Consider the following 18,643-nt stretch of genomic DNA (forward strand, 5'->3'; position numbering starts at 1 on the left):
TCTAGTTGTAGGGCTTCTGTTCAAACAGATTTCAGGCTGTTCTGAATGATGGTTGTTCTGTGGTTTAGTTGTAATTTTAATGTGGTTGTGAAAGAAGGTGAATGCTGCATTTACCTATGCCATCATCTTTGTGCTAGCCCTCTTATTCCTTTTTTTGTCTTTCTTTTCTTTTTTTTTAAAAAAAATATATTTTTATTAAGTTTTTACAGAGAGGAAGAAAGAGGGATAGAGAGTTAGAAACATCGATGAGAGAGAAACATCGATCAGCTGCCTCCTGCACACTCCCTACTGGGGATGTGCCTGCAACCAAGGTACATGCCCTTGACCGGAATCGAATCTGGGACACTTCAGTCCGCAGACCAACACTCTATCCACTGAGCCAAACCGGTTAGGGCTGTCTGCCTTTTCTTAACTTTTCTCCTTTTTCATTGTTTTAGCCCTTTCTTTACCTACACAAAGTATCTCTAGTGCTACTGAAATATGTCTTTTTCCTCCATGACCTACACTGGATAATTAAAGCTTAAAATACTTTTTAGAATAAAAACATTATCAGCTTTATTTTTTTCATGAAATTCTGTTTTTCTTTTCTTTTCTTTCTCTCTCTCTCCCACCCTCCTCTCTTTCTTTCTTTCTTTTTGCAGCCACCCTGATAAAAAAATTCTTGCTTGAAATTAGCAGGAAATTAAAAAAACAAGTTTTGGGTGTTTTTTGGTTCAAATGTGTTGAATGAACAGTCCAAGCTCCATTTATCTCACTATAAAATTTGAAAAAAAGGCTGTAATTTGGAGCCTAAGAAGATAAGAAGGTAAACTATGCAAATCAAAATCAATTATCTTTTTAATATTCTAAGGAATTTAAAAATATTGATCTCCTCTAAGCACCTATTGAGCCCTATTCTTCCTCCAATATAGCTCTGCTGTTCTGTATAATTGTCATTTACATTTCTATGTTTTTCAGGACAATTAGGTCTGTAAGGCCAGACACAATAGCTATCTTATTAGCTATCAAGTCCAGCTTCAGGAGGTTCACAATGAACATATGATGAATGAATTTTCTTTCTATGTCATTCCTCTTGTTGGTTTAGTGTTTTTTAATTAATGAACCCACATAAGTACCTATAAAATTTCTAGAACTCAATGGATTAAACTGGTTTAGCAAGACACTAGTTAAGGGGGTATCAGTGGACTTCTAGCCTGGCTCTGGTTGGAACAGCCAATGGAAGCTGTCCAGGTTAGGGGATGATAGTGATGCAGGGGTACAGAGTGGGTAGAGGTCTGAGCATGAGAGCAGAGGCCCCAGCAGCAGCACCCAGGACCGGGAGAGAAAGCCATGAGGAAGCTTGGCTACCTGGTTGTTTGGAGGAACCACAAAGGGATCTTGGAATCAGTTGTGCTGATTTGTCCAGAAGTGAAGGGCCTTTTAATGAGATGGTAGCAGATGTCCTGCTCAACCCACCTGATCCTAAGAGGGTTCTGCCTACTATGATCAGGGAGTCGTACTGGTCTTAGCATGCTTCTTCTCCCTCTTTTCCCCTTCTGGCCTTTTTGTCCAGGATTTCCTGGTCTCCAAGTCTTCTCCACTAGTCCTGAGAATCCTTGACTTGCAGGAAAGCCAATTGTTCTCCAACCACCTTTAGGACCTGGAGGACCTGTTATTAGATCTGGAATGCATCATGGACCATCTTTTCCAGTGTGAGATCTCTCTCTCCTTTTCACCTGGGTGTCCAGGAGGACCATGAATATAAGTAGTATTTTTCAATGTCTGAGAATGTTCCCAATCTTTCAGCCTGGGATCATTAGTCATGTTATTCAATAGTTTCACTTCTTTATTATTAGTTTATTTTTATTGTTTTCAGAGAGGGAGAGATTCACTTCTCCTTTTTTTTTCCACTTCTCCTTTTATTTCCTATTCCAAATGTGCTTGTTTTTCTTTCACAGACATAATTTCTGCTCATGCATTATACACACACTCCTCTAGTTTACTCATTTCTTACCACTATTCAGATGATAGGTATGAGAATTATGAACACAAGGAGATAAAGGGCAATCAGTGCATCTTTGAAGGGCTTCAGTTGCTCTTGAAGGACAGCGTAATTTTTAGGATTCCAGAGGTAGCAAAGCTATCACTGAGCAAGCATCAAACTTCCCAATTATCAGTGTCTTCCTGCTGATCAGGAAAGCTATCTCATTGTTCCATACTTCTGGAGTAGAAGCAGAACGAGCATAAATTTGTAAGGATACTTAAATGATCATTTTAATGAATTGCTAAAAGCTGAGTGAGGACTACTGTGTGAGAAGTGGGAGTCTCCTGGTGCTACAGTCTTGGGGTAGGGTGTGGGGGAAGAGGCCAAACTTTCCTGGGTTTTATCTTCAGGAATCCCACCAGGTTCTTACAATTGTCTCTTTTTAAACAATTGCAAAAAATATATATTTTAAGGCTGCACCATCAATATGTAACTCCTCCATTTGATAAACATTTAGCTTGAACCCATTTAAAGTAAAGCAAAAAGAAAAACAATAATGTATAACTTAGGGATAGTTACCAGAATGGAATGTCCTAGCTAGATAACCTTTCAGATATATTTAACCTTGAAAGTCTATAATAATATGAATATTGATATGAAATTTTTAATAGGTACTTCTGTCTGATATTAGGTCAACACACTTTGTGATTGAAATGGTATGGCAAAACTTTCCCAATGTATATCCAATATCTTAAGAATTCTGAATATACTAAATACAAAATGGAATACAAAGTCTAATTTAAAAGAGACATTTAGAAAAATAATAGTATTGAACTTACTCAAAAATATTTATAAGTTGTTCACTTGGTGCATTTTTCAGTCCAGTCACAATACTCTGTAACCGGCTCACACTTTGAGTGGCTGAAGCAACAGGAGTAATGATTGCTTCTTTTTCTCGTAAATATCGCCGTCCTGTCAGGGGGGTTGAAGGTGCAAATGATGTTTTCTGTCAAAAAAAGAAAAATCTGTGAGGTTAAAAAGTTACCTTCCCCCTCATTATGTATTTAATTCGGTATATATATCATCTTCTCTATTCAAATTTAGTAAGCTACTTTTCCCCCTCCTCTTCTGGTTACCACCAAATTTTTAGCAATATCATGCTATTAACATCCTTAAATTTGAGTAACACTTTTTCAAAGCATAATTTCATTTTCTCTTCCTAACATTCACTTAAAAATAACATATACATTTTCATTTTACTTATGAGACAACAGGCACAGAGAAGTTAAAAAACCCTGTTTAAACTGATGAAGTTAATGGCAGAGCTTGGACTAAAACTTAGGTTTTCTATCTTCCAGATAAGTGATTTTTAACTAGTGTGCTGCAAGAATTTTTAAAGCATGCAATACCTGACTATTTAGTCAGGGACACTGATCTTTTTTCCTTTAGATTGTCAAATTAAAAAATTATAACAGGCCCTCCCCAAAAAAACTAACAACAGCCAACACAACAAATACTGTCCATTGTGAATGCCCTGTCTAGAACCAAAAATATATAGGTTATATAACAGAGTTCAAGTTATTGGCCACATCACAAAAGGTTGTATCTGACTGGTTAATTATACTAGAAATCCTTATATACAAGTATAGGCACCTGATTTTTTTTTAAAAAGCCACTTTGTAGCAAAAAGGGTAGGTAATTATTATCATTTTTTGGTAAATCGGAAGTATAACTAATTTCTTGGTCAGACCGGCAAAAATATATTTCTTTGGTGTGCTACAGAATTATACTGATTAGTTTATGTGAGCCATGAGACGAAAAAGGTTGAAAATCAGTGTTTTAGACTAGTGACTTTTCCATTAAACCTTATCCTCCAATCCATTTTACACTTATATACAGAATTAAGCCTTGGCTATTAATAATCAAGTCCAGAGTTTTATAGCCGAAGCACAGAAAGAGCACATAGTTTGTCATGGATAGGAAAGCAAACTAAATTTTAAAGCAGTGGAATAGTGGCTAGTGATAAAAAGATTAGGAAGAAAGCATAAATCCTTTATGTCAAGACACATTCTCTACTGAAAAACCCAGATATTCTGGGGAAATATATCCAAAATATGAAAAATAGCAAGAAATGTGGTAAAAATACTAAATGCCATAGTTTTTAAAAATTACCTTTTAAGGCTTTCATGGGAAATATGAATTAGTAGAAGAAACTCAAGATTTAGCTTGAAAGATGCTTCTGCTGTTAGTAGAATCATACACAGAGAGAAAAAGATCATTCAAGACTGAGGCCAGTCTAGGTTATATTACTTTTTCAAAGTGTTGTTGAAGGTTACATTCCACATTAGCCTGTGCTGTCAGTTTCCCTAATGGGGTGTCACCAGTGAACTTTCGAGGAGTTCCAATTTCCTCATCTGCATCTGCTCCCAAAAAGATCCTCTCATCAAAATCACCAACAGTTAAAACATATTCTTCATACTCCTTGTTCACTGCTTTGCTGAGAAAAAAAAACAAAAAAAACTTTAAGCTGCAAGAATAAAACCAAGTAACAGAATAAAACACAATGGATTTATTTTGATTTGAAGATAAATTTAGACTCCAGTCTGGAAAAGCTGATGACTTTCTAGTGTTGTTGCTTTTTAAAAATATATTTTTTTTACTGATTTTTAGAGAGAGAGAAAGGGAGAGAGAAACACTGATGCGAGAGCGAGACATCTATCAGCTGCCGCCTGCACATGCCCTACTGGGGATCAAGCCTGCAATCTGGGCTTGTGCCCTGACCAGGAATCAACCAGCAACCCCTTGGTGCATGACAATGCCCACCCAACTGAGCCACACTCATTTTTATTAAGTCTGCTCATCTAATGATATCAGAGGCTCCTACCTGATGACCATTCTTCATATTCACATACAAAGCAATAAATTACTTTGAAAGGTGAGTGAAAGAGAATATATACTTAATCTGAAAACTAGTTGAACCTAATTAAGATCTGATTACTGAGGCAATAGTGGCTTTGAAATATGAACACATTCTGAATTTGCCAACATTTGATTAATAAAAACTCAAATACAGAAGACTTTGAGCCTGTTTATGACTTTCTCTGCAAAGTAGCTGTCAAGTACCAATGGTTCCTCAAAATAAATGTAAAGACAACAAAGCTCGGTGACAACACCCACTCAATGTCACTAGAGCAGTAGGAACTTGAATATAATGTTTCACTTAATAAATTGCAACAAATTATTATTGACAGTCTATACTATATTAGATACCATTAGTGGTAGATACTTACCTATTATCAGTAAAATTGGAAAAGTCCAGGAGGCATTCTCCTTTTAAAATCTAGGAGGAAAAAGTCATTATGTGACATCATAAAATTGAGCATTAGCATATTTATCTAAATTTTTATCTAAATTTTCACATTGGTAGTTGTTATAAATCATACAAACACAAAACAAAATTACTAAATATTTCTTTCAAACCAGTAAAATTAAATCAGCATGCAAATAAAATATTAAAAACCATTTAAAGTCAAGGTTTTTTTTCTTTTTTACAAAGAAAATTGCCTTTTAAAATTTATTATTATTATTTTAATACGTTTTTATTGGTTTCAGAGAGAGGAAGGAAGAGGGAGATAGAAACATCGATCAGCTGCCTCCTGCACGCCCCCAACTGGGGATTGAGCCCACAACCCAGGCATGTGCCCTGACCAGGAATCAAACCAGTGAGTGTCCTCTTGGTGCATGAGATGACACTCAACCAACTGAGCCACACCAGCCAGGCTAAAGTCAGTTTTGAAAATACTTTAAAATCAGTTTATAGCAGAGGTTTCCAAATTTTAGTGATACACAAATCACTTAAGAGAACTTGTTTAAAATGCAAGAATGGAACTCAAGGCCTGGGCTGAGGCAGTGTTTTTAGCAAATTTCCGTAGTTAGTCTGATGAAAGCTATCCAATTTTAAACACTTGTCTATGGTAAAAGGAAACTAACATATATTGAATGTGTTAGGCAAGCAGAAGATTCAAAGGAAACATATGTACTATCACTGGTGAGAGGAAAACTATATTGTTGTTAGTACTTCTGTGTATTCACACTACTTAAGATTACTACACTTCAGGAGTTGTAAACTCAAATGCCCTAAGGATCAGGGGTCAATATACATAAATGATGAGAGCAGAAAGGGTATTTCCCATCTTCAAAGAAGTGACCATCATTTAGCTTGACAACAGTTACCTATGTAAAGTCATGTAGAAATTCCAAACCAGTATTGCTATAGCTTCTGATTTTTGAAAAGTTTTTATATATAAGGTCTGTATCTGGAAATTAAAAATGGAACAAAACAAAATGAACTAAATAACACACTACAAAGACCAAGCAAAACACCTGTGGCCCATGGGCAGGAGGACCATTGTCCAAACTAGGATAGTTTCAGGGTGAAAGGAGAAGCTATAATAATGATGCTAAGACAGCGGTGGGAAATAATTTGATTTGGCCTTGCCAATGCATTAGGAGTGATTTAATTAAATGGCTGACCAAATATAGCCGGCTAATTTTTAAACTGATAATTTTGTATGGCCCTCAAATGATGTTATAAATATCCAAATGGCCCTTGGCAGAAATAAGGCTTCCCACCCCTGTGCTAAGACAACAGCCCAAAGCCAAATAATCCAAAGAAACCAAGATGTACAATCAACATACCCAGAGGCCGCAGAATACAACAGACATAACTCTTGAATTCCCTTAGAAGTTTACTGAAGATATTTAACATACATATAAGGAGTCATGATACACACACACACACACATTTTAGGAAATATATAACTAAATACAAAAGTGTGTATAAGAGACAAAGAATTGAATCCAGTTAGGAAAGACTTTATGCTTGAAGAAAAATCTCATAATATTGGCAGAGAGGAACCATAAGATGACCTAATCCAAACCCCTATTTTACTAAAGAGAAAACTCAAGGTCTAGCTGGATTAAAAGGCTGAATTTTCAGGAAGTGAAAAATTGAGTCCCAAAGGAATAAGCCACTTCAAAAATATAGAAATAGCTAAGTAAATTTCTTGAGGAAAACAAACTAGAATGCATGCAAATAGTCTGCAAGTGTCTACAAAACTATACAGGATTTTCTGCTCTATTTATAAAGAATTAAAGCTATAGTTGTTATATGCCATCCTACTTCTAGTAAATAGAAATTACTCAAATTGTGGCAGTAAATTAGCTTACTCTGACCTCCTGTTTTTCATAATTTTTTATCAGAACCTCCTATAGTTACCTCTGACAGTGTACTTTTACTTGATAGTACATATAATTGGTCACATTCTTCAACGGCTGTTCCTCACATTATAGGCCAATTCTGCAACGTGGCAGAGACGGAAACCTGGAAATCTTGACTCTGAATCTTTAAAACATTATTTCTTCCTTTGAGGTTACGGCTGCTAACCCCTAAAAATCTTGATCATTTATTAAGTACAGTACCTTCCTGTCAAAGAGTTTTGAAATATATGGCTTAAAGTAGTGCTCCTTTATTCCTTTTGCTTCCACTATAAGTCCATCATGCAGTTCACACAGTACAGCAATGATGCAGGGAGGCTCTTCAGGAGCCCTGAAGTCAGCAGTATGAAAATCAGATGGCAATCCTAGTATGACAGGGTATGAAAAGCAACAGGGGGGAAAGAATATGGTCAATTTTTAAAACTCTTTTTCTAAAAACTGATAATCAGTTTTGAAAAATAAATAAGGTCTTACCTTTAAATGACGGATTTAGCAAGTCTCCTCTATTTGGGCATATAATGGCATTGGCAAAAATCAGATCCAAGCAGCACAGAAGTAAATGATAAGAGTTTACTAAATCATCTCCAATCATACGAAAATTACCTTTGTAAGAAAAGAGACACAAAACCCAGAAACCTCTAACATCAAACAGCAACAAGTTCCCACAGTAGAAATGTAAAACCACTGAAAGTATCACCTTACCCTTAGTATAAACAAAGAGTGTCCAACAGAAATTAAAGAGATCCTTAACACTGCAAGGACTCCTCCTAAAAAAAAGGGAGGAAATGTACTTTTTATATTACTAACTTGCTAAATATCACTCCACAGCTGCCATTTAAACTGAAACAGCAAATATAAATAACAAATAGTAAAAGTTAAATTACATATAAAATTCCACTCACAAAGGACAGACAACCTCTGGTTAATTTAAACAAACTTAAATAAGCCTCCAATATGCATAAAATAATCAGAACATAAAAAAGTAAGTGAAATTATTATCCTGAATTTCCAAATATGTGTACTTATAAATGGATTTTAATAGAAACTTAAGTTTTAAAAGTAAGAGTTTTAAAAATGCAAATACCCCTAGTGACTTTATATCATACTTTTTATGTCAATGATGTAAGGTTTAAGGGTCTCACCTCTGCTTCCTGCTTCTTGGTAACTTTGGTGGCTCTTCATATGGATTTTGAAATATATCTAAAAAAATTGGCTCAAATTTTTTGAAAATTACAGTAGACACTTCAAAATTTCTTTCTAATCTTTCTATACGTTCACGAAATTCTTGTGGCAGGTTTGACATGTCCATCCACTTCTTCATTTTACTAAAAAACTGTATTAAACTAAACAAACAGAAAAACAACAACTTTAAAATGAGTTCATATAATGGACGGAAAAGGAAACTTCTATTTATGCCTACGAATCTTTATTAAACAGTTTGAATTTATTTTAAAAAAAAAAGACAAAAAGCCTCACTCCCCAAGTGCTATTACTTTGGTTCCCAGAATCATCGTGGGAATTTATATTTTGAATTAGTGGTCATTATATACCATATCTTCTAATATACAGGGAGTGACAACACCTATCTACCTACAGCACCTAGAAATAATCCAAATATAAATTAATGTTAGTCAACAGATAGATGAGTTAACAAAATTAGTTTGGGGAAGGACAGATTATCCCAAGTTGTGGATTCTAGAAGTTGATCACAAAGTACCAGACAGTTACAGGTTCAGAATAAAATTCAAGTGTTTATGTTCCAATGTGTGGTTCCATCATTAAATATAAACTAAGAAGGTAGTACATACCCAGAAAATAAGAGATTATTCCTTTTCCTTTCTGGTTTATTCAATTATGGGGACATTTTTTGTCTATGTTAGCGTGGTCTCAGATTGAAAATCTGTAGTGTTAAAGCGCATTTAAGTGTTTGTGTATGTGTATGTGTGTGTGTGTGTATGGAATGGCACTTGTAATTTTTTAAATGTTTTTATTAATTTTAGAGAGAGAGAGGCAGAGAGAGGGAGACAGAAACATCAATGATGAGAGTCATTGATCAGCTGCCTCCTGCACGCTCCCCACTGGGGATCAAGCTCACAACCCAGGCATATACCCAGATTGGAATTGAACGCTGACTTCCTGGTTCATAGGTCAACGCTCAACCCTGAGTCACACCAGCTGGGCAATACTTGTAATTTTTTTTAAAAGGCGATGGAAGCCCCAGTAGGGGGCATGCAGGAGGCAGTTGATCAATGATTCTCTCTCATCATTGATGTTTCTCTCTCTCTCCCTCTCTCTGACATCAATAAATATAAAAAAATTTTTTTAAAAAAGGTGATGAAAGACATCATCAGCTAATTATCCACAGATATTCAAACTCCACTCCTGCTGACTGAAATCTGAGACTCTAAGTCTCTTTAAACGATTCTTAACAAGAGTAGTGAGATAAAATTGACAGATTATTAAAATATTTTGACTGACAAATTACAGTCCTTTATGGAGGACTTTGTTTTTGGAGATGGGGTTTGCTCAGCATGTGAAATCCTTTCCTTGACTGAGGAATTCCCCCATTAATATATATATATATATATATATATATATATATATTTCTATTGATTTCAGAGAAGAAGGGAGAGGGAAAGAGACATAGAAACATCAATAACGAGAATCATTGATCGGCTGTCTCTTGCACGCCCCCTAGTGGGGATCAAGCCTGCAACCCGGGCATGTGTCCTTGACCGCAATTGAACCCGGGACCCTTCAGTCTGCAGGCTGACACTCTATCCACTGAGCCAAACGGGCTAGGGTAATTCCCCACTTTTGAGTTTATCTTCTACAAGATACATCAGCTTCATTGGAAGTTAGGGTGAAGGCACAAAACCTGAGGTCCTTGATTTGATATATGTTTGGGATTTTGAATCAGAACCTGGTGGTACAGAGAAGTGAGGAAGTGGTAAATTCTTATAGTAGGAACAATAACAATATTCAGCTCTTAGGGGCAAATACTGTAGCAATGTCCAGGAATGGCACTGTTGGCCATGCAAGCTGTATCCCTCCCTATTAGATGTATCCTGTGATATGCTCTTTGGCTGTGGAGCCAGCCTCCTTTTGTTCTTTCCAGTTTAATGCTTTAAGTCATCCTTAAGACTCTGTCAGGTATTCTCAAGACTTTGTCAACTATCCAGTATCCTTTTAGTAAATTTCTTTTCTCCTTAAATTAGCCAGAATTGATAGTTGTTGTTTTTTTTTATAAACAAGAGCCTTGACTAATACATCCCCTTATAAATCTATTGTATTTATTGCTATCCCCCAAAGGGCTATTCTAACCTGGAACAAAGTGCATAAAAATTTTTAAAAAAACAACACAAAACTTATAGCACTGTTATCATTTTACTGATCTTACCTTGTAGTATGTCTGTAATTTGTGTTTGTTTCATGCTCCCATTAGATTCAGGCCATGTATTTTTAACAGAGTACTATACAAGTGATGTTATATCCTTCTCAGTGGATCATATCCATCTGCCCTATTATTGATAACTCTACTTGATTTAGGTAGGATCTGCCCAGTTTTCCACTTCCAAGATAATATCATTCCCTTTGTAATTAGTAACTGAGGAGGATCTTTAGAATTATGTAAATATTCTGCTTCTCATCAAATTTCTATTCCCTAGTTTTAGCACCCATTGAGGATTTTTCCTCAATCATTACTATGAGGTTGCGAAATGGTGATTTCCACCCCCCCAACTCTATAATTTCTTCTACATTTATTAATTGGCATTCTAATACAGGAAAGAGCTTTCCTTTCCCCCCTACTTATCCTACCTAATAAAAGAGTAATATGCAAATTGACCCTAACTCCGCCACACCCACCAGCCATGCCCACCAGCCAATCAGAGCAAGTATGCAAATTAACCCAACCAAGATGGCTACAGCCACGGAGAAAGTAGGAGGGAGGCTTGGGTTTCCCTGGTAACAAAAGAAGCCAAGCTTTCCCCTGCCCTCCAGGGGGTGTGGCCGGCCTGCAAACCACCACAGGCCCCTCGCTCAGGCCGCCCCACACCCCAAGGGAACCCCCACCCTGATCTGGGACACCAGGGCAAACAAGCTGGCCCCCACCCATGCACCAGGCCTCTATCCTATCTAATAAAAGAGTAATAGGCAGATTGACCATCACTCCAACACACAATATAGCTGCCCCCATGTGGTCAAAGATCCTGCCCCATGTGGACACAAGATGGCAACCACAAGATGGCCAGCAGGGGAGGGCAGTTGGGAGGCACCAGGCCTGCAAGGGAGGGCAGTTGAGAGGGACCAGGCCTGCAAGGGAGGGCAGTTGGAGGCGATCAACCCTGCAGGGGAGGGCAGTTAGGGGTGACCAGGCCAGCAGAGGAGGGAAGTTGGGGGCAAACAGGCTGGCAGGGGAGCAGTTAGACATCAATCAGGCTGGCATGGGAGTGGTTAGGGGGTGATCAGGCTGGCAGGCAGGCAAGCAGTTGGAAGCCAGCAGTCCTGGATTGTGAGAGGGACATCTCTCGAGGGGTCCCAGATTGGAGAGGGTGCAGGCTGGGCTGAGGGTCACCCCGCCCCGTGCACGAATTTCGTGCACCGGGCCTCTAGTCATTAGTATAAAATTCTTTCAGTGAATTATAATGCATAACTGTCCCTATTCATTTTGATGCTCAAATTATCCCAGGTTTGGCTACTACTGGAAACATTTTCAAGTTAGCTCCTATATCCCTTGGATAGGTCCCCAACATTTTTTTTTTAGCACTCCCTTATTTTCTGGCATAATAAGCTATTCCAGGTTCATTAGAAAAAATAAGTTTGAGTGTATTATGCGATGTGAAATAAGTCAGAAAAGGATAAGAACTGTATATGGTTTCAACTTATATGTGGGATATTAAAAAAAAGCAACAAACAAACAAAAAACCAAAGTTATAGATACAGACAACAGAATGGTGGTTACCAGAGGGGAAAGGAGGTGGGGGGAGGTAGAAGAGGGTAAAGAAGGTCAGATATTATGGTGACAAAAAGAGACTAGGCTTGAGGTGGTGAGCACACAATAGAGTATACAGATACCGTATTACAAGGTTGTACACTTAAAATTTATGTTATTAGCCAGTATTATTGTAATACGTTTAATTTTTTAAAAAGAGAAAAAATATATATAGGTCTGCTCTAGCTTTTATGTCAGTCATTTTCGTAAAGACATTATGCTAAGTATTCATATGCTGTATCCTTCCTTAAAGGCGTTATGCCAAGTGAAATAAGCCAGAGACAAAAGGGCAAATACTGTCTGATTCCATTTATATGAAATATCTAGAATAGTGAAATTCACAGAGACAGGAAGTAGAATGAAGGTTACCTAGAGTTAGCAGGAGAGGAAAGAAGAAAGATATTGTTTAATTGTTATGAAGTTTCAGTTTGGGAAGATGAAAAAGTTCTGGAGATGTTTGCACAACGAAAAAAAATGCATTTATTGCCACTGAACTCTACACTTAAAGTGGTTAAAATGGGCCCTGCCCAGGTTGGTTGCTCGGTTGGAGTGTCATCCCATAAACCAGATTGCAGGTTTGATTCCTGGTCAGGGCACATACCTAGCTAGATTGCAGGTTCGATCCCCAGTTGGGGTACATATGGGAGGCGGCTGATCAACATTTCTCTCTCATATCAATGTTCCTCCCTCTCTCCCTTCCTCTCTCTAAAAATCAATAAACATATCCTCGGATAAGGATTTAAAAACACGAAACTGAAGCCTAGCACTGACTACCTGTTGCAAGGCCATACAGTGTTTTTTTAAGGAAAAATAAAAGGGGTTAAAATGATGAATTATGCCCTGGCCAACATGGCTCAGTTGGCTGGAGTGCTGTCCTGTACACCAAAAGGTGGCATGTTCGCCCTAGCTGGTTTGGCTCAGTGGATAGGACATCAGCCTGCAGACTGAAGGGTCCTGGGTTTGATTCTAGGGGTTGTGGGCTCAGTCCCTTGTGGGGAGCATGCAGGAGGCAGTCAATCAATGATACTCTCATCATTGATGTTTCTATCTTTCTTTCTTCCGCTCTGAAATCAATAAAAATATATTAAAAAGGTGACAGGAGCCGAAACCGGTTTGGCTCAGTGGATAGAGCGTCAGCCTGCGGACTGAAGGGTCCCGGGTTCGGTTCCAGTCAAGGGCATGTGCCTTGGTTGCGGGCACATCCCCAGTGGGGGGTGTGCGGGAGGCAGCTGATTGATGTTTCTCTCTCATTGATGTTTCTGGCTCTCTGTCCCTCTCCCTTCCTCTCTGTAGAAAATCAGTAAAATATATTTTAAAATAAATAAATAAATAAATAAATAGATAAATAAATAAATAAATAAAAATAAAAAGGTGACATGTTCTATTCCACATCAGAGCACATACCCAGATTGCAGGTTCAATCCCTGGTTGGGGCGCCTCTGGGAAGCAACTGATCGATTTCTCTCTCACATTGATGATTCTCTCTCTCTCTCTCTAAAAAAACAAAAAAAATTTTTAAAAGTTAAATTACGTTATGTGTATTTCATCACCCACAAACAAGAAAAACAAATTTATAGAGCAGAGATAAAAAATATGGCTCATATGTGTCAATAGCAGCACACTACTGAATTTTAATTGCACTCAAAAGATTAAAAAGAAAATTACATTGTAAAAAATGAACATCATATATGTTCCAATTAAAATGTATAAAATGTAATTTTTCTTGAACTAAATTTTCATTCTGGTTCTACTACAATATGAAAATAATAAATGAAAGTAATCTTGGTTTAAATCACAAGTTAAAAAAGTAAATCACAAGTTAGTAAAAAACTTGTGAAAGAATGAGAAGAATTACTTTTCAATACTTAAAAAAGGAGATACAGACAATGTCTTTATATTTTAAAATGAATTAAAAATTTAAATTGCAGCCTTTGTCGGTTTGGCTCAGTAGATAGAGTGACAGCCTGTGAACTAAAGGGTCCTGGGTTTGATTACCAGTCAGGGCACATGCCCAGATTGTGGGCTTGATCCCCCCAGTAGGGTGCATGCAGGAGGCAGCTGATCAATGATTCTCTCTCATTACTGATGTTTCTATCTCTGTCTCCCTCTCCCTACCTCTCTGAAATCAATAAAATATATTTAAAAAATTTAAATTGCACAACAGATAATACTTCTTAATACTACACTTAATAGCAAAAGAAACTTTTACATGAAACTTTTTTAAAGTTGGAAGTTGTTTTAATTTTTTTTTACAAACTGAAGCTGAATATAAATGAAGTTCACAACAGAGACATACTAATATAATATTTGTGTGTAGATAAATATGTAATATAGCATGGACTTGGAAATAATTTAACCTCTTGGTGACTCAGTTTAAGATTTATTTCATGGGATTAACTGTGAGGATTAAATGGTTAAAGACATGCAAACCCTTAGAACATAAGTGGTTCCTGGCACACAGATAAATACTCAATAATAATTTTCTAGTTTCACATGTGCATCTATATTTATAGTCAAAACTCAGTTCTCGAACATCTGTCTCGAACAATTCGGTTCTCAACCAAGTTCATGGAAAAAAATGTCCGTTTTCTAACAAAATTCATTCTTGACCTGACAACCCTTTCATGTTGATACATCAGCATGGCAAAATGCCTCTCTCAGGCCACAAACAAATAAGAGAATGCTAAACCTCATGTTATTAACCTCTCAGGAAATTGTGCTGTGAATTTTTGTTTTTGTTTTGTTTTTTGCTTTTGTTGCTGGTGAAATGGACCATTAGCACAATTTTAAAGCATAAAGACATCATCAGGTGTGCTGATGCTGCTAAGGGTGTGAAAGTGCTCACAAAACAATGATCACAGGATATTGAAGAGGTAGAAAAACTGTTCTTGATTTGGATAAATGAAAAGCACTTAGCCTATGACAGCATTTTGGAGGAAATGATATGTGAAAAAGCGAAGATGCTACACTTGGAACCAATGCTAAAAGTGTTTAAGTCTTTGTGGGAGGTGGTTTGATAACTTTAAGAAAAGATGTGGGGTGTTTTTGTTTTTTTTAAATATATACTTTTATTGCTTTCAGAGAGGAAGGGAAAGGGAGAAAGAGAAACATCAATGATGAGAATCACTAACTAGCTGCCTTCAGCACTGGGGATGGAGCTGACAACCTCGGCATGTGCCCTGACCAGGAATCAAACAGTGACCTCCTGGTTCATAGGTTGAGGCTCAACTACTAACCCACGCCGGGCTAAGCAATGTGGGTTTTTTTGCTTTGTTAATCTTCACCGAAGGATATCTTTTCCACTGATTTTCTTAGAGTAGAAAGGAGGGAGGAAGGTGGTGGAAGGGGGGGGGGGGGGGGGGGGGGGGAGGAAAGAGAGAGAGAAAGAAAAAGAAAGAGAAAAAGAGAGAGAGAGATCAATGTGAGAGAGACACATGGATTGGTCAAATCCCTATGGGGCGGGGATTAAACCTGCAAACCAGGTACCCTCAGTATGCGGGCTGATGCTCTAACCATGTAGCTACACTGGCCAGAATTGTTTGTTTATAGATTAAACAGTACATTAGACATGTATTGCATATAACAAAAGTTAAAAGAGGGAATAATTTAGGGGTCTGGAACAGATTACTACAATTTACATTATTTCTAATGGGAAAAAAAACGATTCCGTTTTCAAACAAATGGCTTCTTGAACAGCCTTCCAGAACAAATTAAGTTCGAGAACTGAAGTTCTGCTGTATAATGTTTTGCAGTATGATTTATTAACAATACTAGAGGCCCAGTGCATGAAATTCGTGCATGGGGGGGGGGGGAATGTCCCCTCAGCCCAGCCTGCACCCTCTCCAATCTGGGACTCCTCGGGAGATGTCCGACTGCTGGTTTAAACTGGCAGTCGGACATCCCTCTCACAATCCAGGACCACTGGCTCCTAACTACTCACCTGCCAGCCTGCCTGATCACCCCTAACTGCTCCCCCTGCTGGCCTGGTCACCCCCAACTGCCCTCCCTGCTGTCCTAGTTGCTCCTTACTGCCCCCCCCCCCCCGCCGGCCTGGTTGCCCCTTACTCCCCCCCTGCTGGCCTGGTCGTCTCTAACTGCCCCCCCTGCCGGCCTGGTCGCCCCTCACTGGCCCCCCCCCCCCTGCCAACCTGGTCACCACCAACTGCCCCCCCGTGGGCCTGATTACCCCACGCAGCCTGTTATTCAGTCGTTTGGTCGCCCCTCACTAACTCCCCTGCCGGCCTGGTCGCCCCACGCAGCCGGTTCGGTTGTCCATTCAGTTGTGATGGTCACTTAGGCTTTTATTGTTATAGATTTGATGGGTATTTTCCCAAAACTATAAAGACCTACATAATCATTTAAAGTTGGAAAATTGGACAATAGCCCAAAGTATTATAAATCAATGCAAATAACACTTGCAATTCTTTTTCATTTTTCTAAATGAACATGATTATGTTGATCTACTGTCCTTTTAGCAATTAAGAATGTGATGCTTGTTCGGCTGGAGTGACTCAGTCGTTGAGCATCGACCTATGAAACAGAGGTCATGGTCAATTTCCAGTCAGAGCATATGCCTGGGTTGCGGGCTTGGTCCCAGGTGGCTGGTGTGCAGGAGGCAGCCAAGCAATGATTCTCATCATTGATGTTTCTATCTCTTTCTCCCTCTCCCTTCCTCTCTAAAATCAATAAAAATAAAATAAAATAAAATAAAATAAATGTGACACTTGTCTTGGCTGGGTGGCTCAGCTGGTTGGAGCATCATCCCATATCCAAAAAGGTTGTGGGTTTAATTTCAGGTCAGGGCACATACCTAGGTTGTGGGTTTGATCCCCAGTCAGAGCACATACATGAAGCAACTGATCCATGTTTCTCTCTTACATTGATGTTTTTCTCTCTCCAAAATCAATAAAAAAACACACATATCCCAGGTGAGAATTAAAAAAAAAAAGAATGTGAGATTTAAAACTTTTAAAAATTATCAGTCTACATTTAAAAAACCACTCTTTTCCCCTCTGTGGCTGCTTGAAGATGAACCTTCATCATGAATGACACAGTAGCTATCTGGACCAGGAAGTTCATGACCAATAGACTACTTCAACAGAAGCAAATGGTCATCGAAGTCCTTCACCCTTGGGAAGGCAATAGTACCCAAGACAGAAATTCAGGAAAAACTAGCCAAAATGTTTAAGACCACACCAGATGTCATCTTTGTGTTTGGATTCAGAACCCACTTTGATGGTGGCAAGACAACCGGCTTTGGCATGACTTATGATTCTTTGGATTACGCAAAGAGTAATGTCAAGTCATAAAAGACAAAGGCTATGGAAATATTCCTGATTAAAGAAAATTAAAGAGACATAAGTGAATGTAATGCTTGATTCTAGACTGGAGACTGTACCTAAAGAAAAAAAATGCTATAAAGAAAAATTATTGATTTAACTAATAAAACTAGAATAGAGATGAAAGATCATATAAAATTATTGTATCAATGTTAACTTTGCTGGAGTTGATAACTGTACTGTAGTTATTTCAGGAAACACATACTCAAGTATTTAGGTATAAAGGGCTCTAATGTACACAACTTAATTTGAAATGGTTGAGGAAAAAATATTACTTAAGAGAAAAAGATCAAATAATACAGCAAATATTAATAATAGGTGAATCTGGATCAAGGGTACATGGGTATTCTTTGTGCTTGAAATTATTTTTAAAAATTAATGAAAAATTATAGAAGAAAAAGGATTTAGTACATAAGCCTTAGTTGAAGTAAGAATTTGAGGAAGAAAGGCAATGGAAGGAGAACTGGGAAAGAATATCTATATGATAACAAGCTTATAAAACAATGAAGTTTAAAAAAAAAGAATGAAGTTAAATGTTTTAAAATAAAGAGATTAAATTCTAAAATCCAATTTAGGTCTTATAAAACAATGATTGAAAAATCAAAGTGCGTTACCTTAATTTAGCTGAACGTAGTATTCTGGTAAGTGAAACACAATTTCCTTCCATGATACCCTTTCCAACTGTGGGAATAATGCTTTTGCGGCATGCAACATATAATGAACATGCCAACCAGTGTATAACTTCTCCCTGGCAGACAAAAGACAAATAGCAAAATGAATTTATTATGTTAAAATGCTTGAACTCTAGAACCAGAAGAGATCTTTGAATTATCTAGTCTAATATTCATTCTGTATATAACAGCCAGAGAAAGGAAGTATCAGCCTAAGGTCACAAAGCTTAGTTAGCTGCAATAATAGGTATAAAACTTCTTATTCTCAGTCCTGCATAACATGCTAAATCAGTATTAATCCAAAGCTAGATCTCTCACTTACACCTCAAATATAATATTTCTGAAAGAGTTCTCTTAAAATTTCTCAGCACTAGCTTTCTCAATTTTAAAACACCAGTCA

At 37.6% G+C, this 18,643-nt stretch overlaps 1 protein-coding gene across 1 annotated transcript in view; it reads right to left on the bottom strand.

Annotated features, from left to right (window-relative positions):
* Window positions 1–18,643, bottom strand: part of RBL1 (RB transcriptional corepressor like 1) — an 83,353-nt gene that overhangs the window by 58,433 nt on the left and 6,277 nt on the right. Inside the window, exons 2-9 of the mRNA XM_079785019.1 lie at window positions 18,187–18,320; window positions 8,383–8,583; window positions 7,943–8,007; window positions 7,715–7,843; window positions 7,445–7,605; window positions 5,254–5,303; window positions 4,274–4,460; window positions 2,803–2,969 (exon numbers count right to left, since the gene is read on the bottom strand). Of these exons, the coding sequence (XP_079641145.1) occupies window positions 2,803–2,969; window positions 4,274–4,460; window positions 5,254–5,303; window positions 7,445–7,605; window positions 7,715–7,843; window positions 7,943–8,007; window positions 8,383–8,583; window positions 18,187–18,320 (1,094 nt within the window). The remainder of the gene's footprint in view (window positions 1–2,802; window positions 2,970–4,273; window positions 4,461–5,253; window positions 5,304–7,444; window positions 7,606–7,714; window positions 7,844–7,942; window positions 8,008–8,382; window positions 8,584–18,186; window positions 18,321–18,643) is intronic.

The sequence above is a fragment of the Cnephaeus nilssonii genome, assembly GCF_951640355.1.
Source record: "Cnephaeus nilssonii genome assembly, chromosome: 11".
NCBI classification, from domain to species: Eukaryota; Metazoa; Chordata; class Mammalia; order Chiroptera; family Vespertilionidae; genus Cnephaeus; species Cnephaeus nilssonii.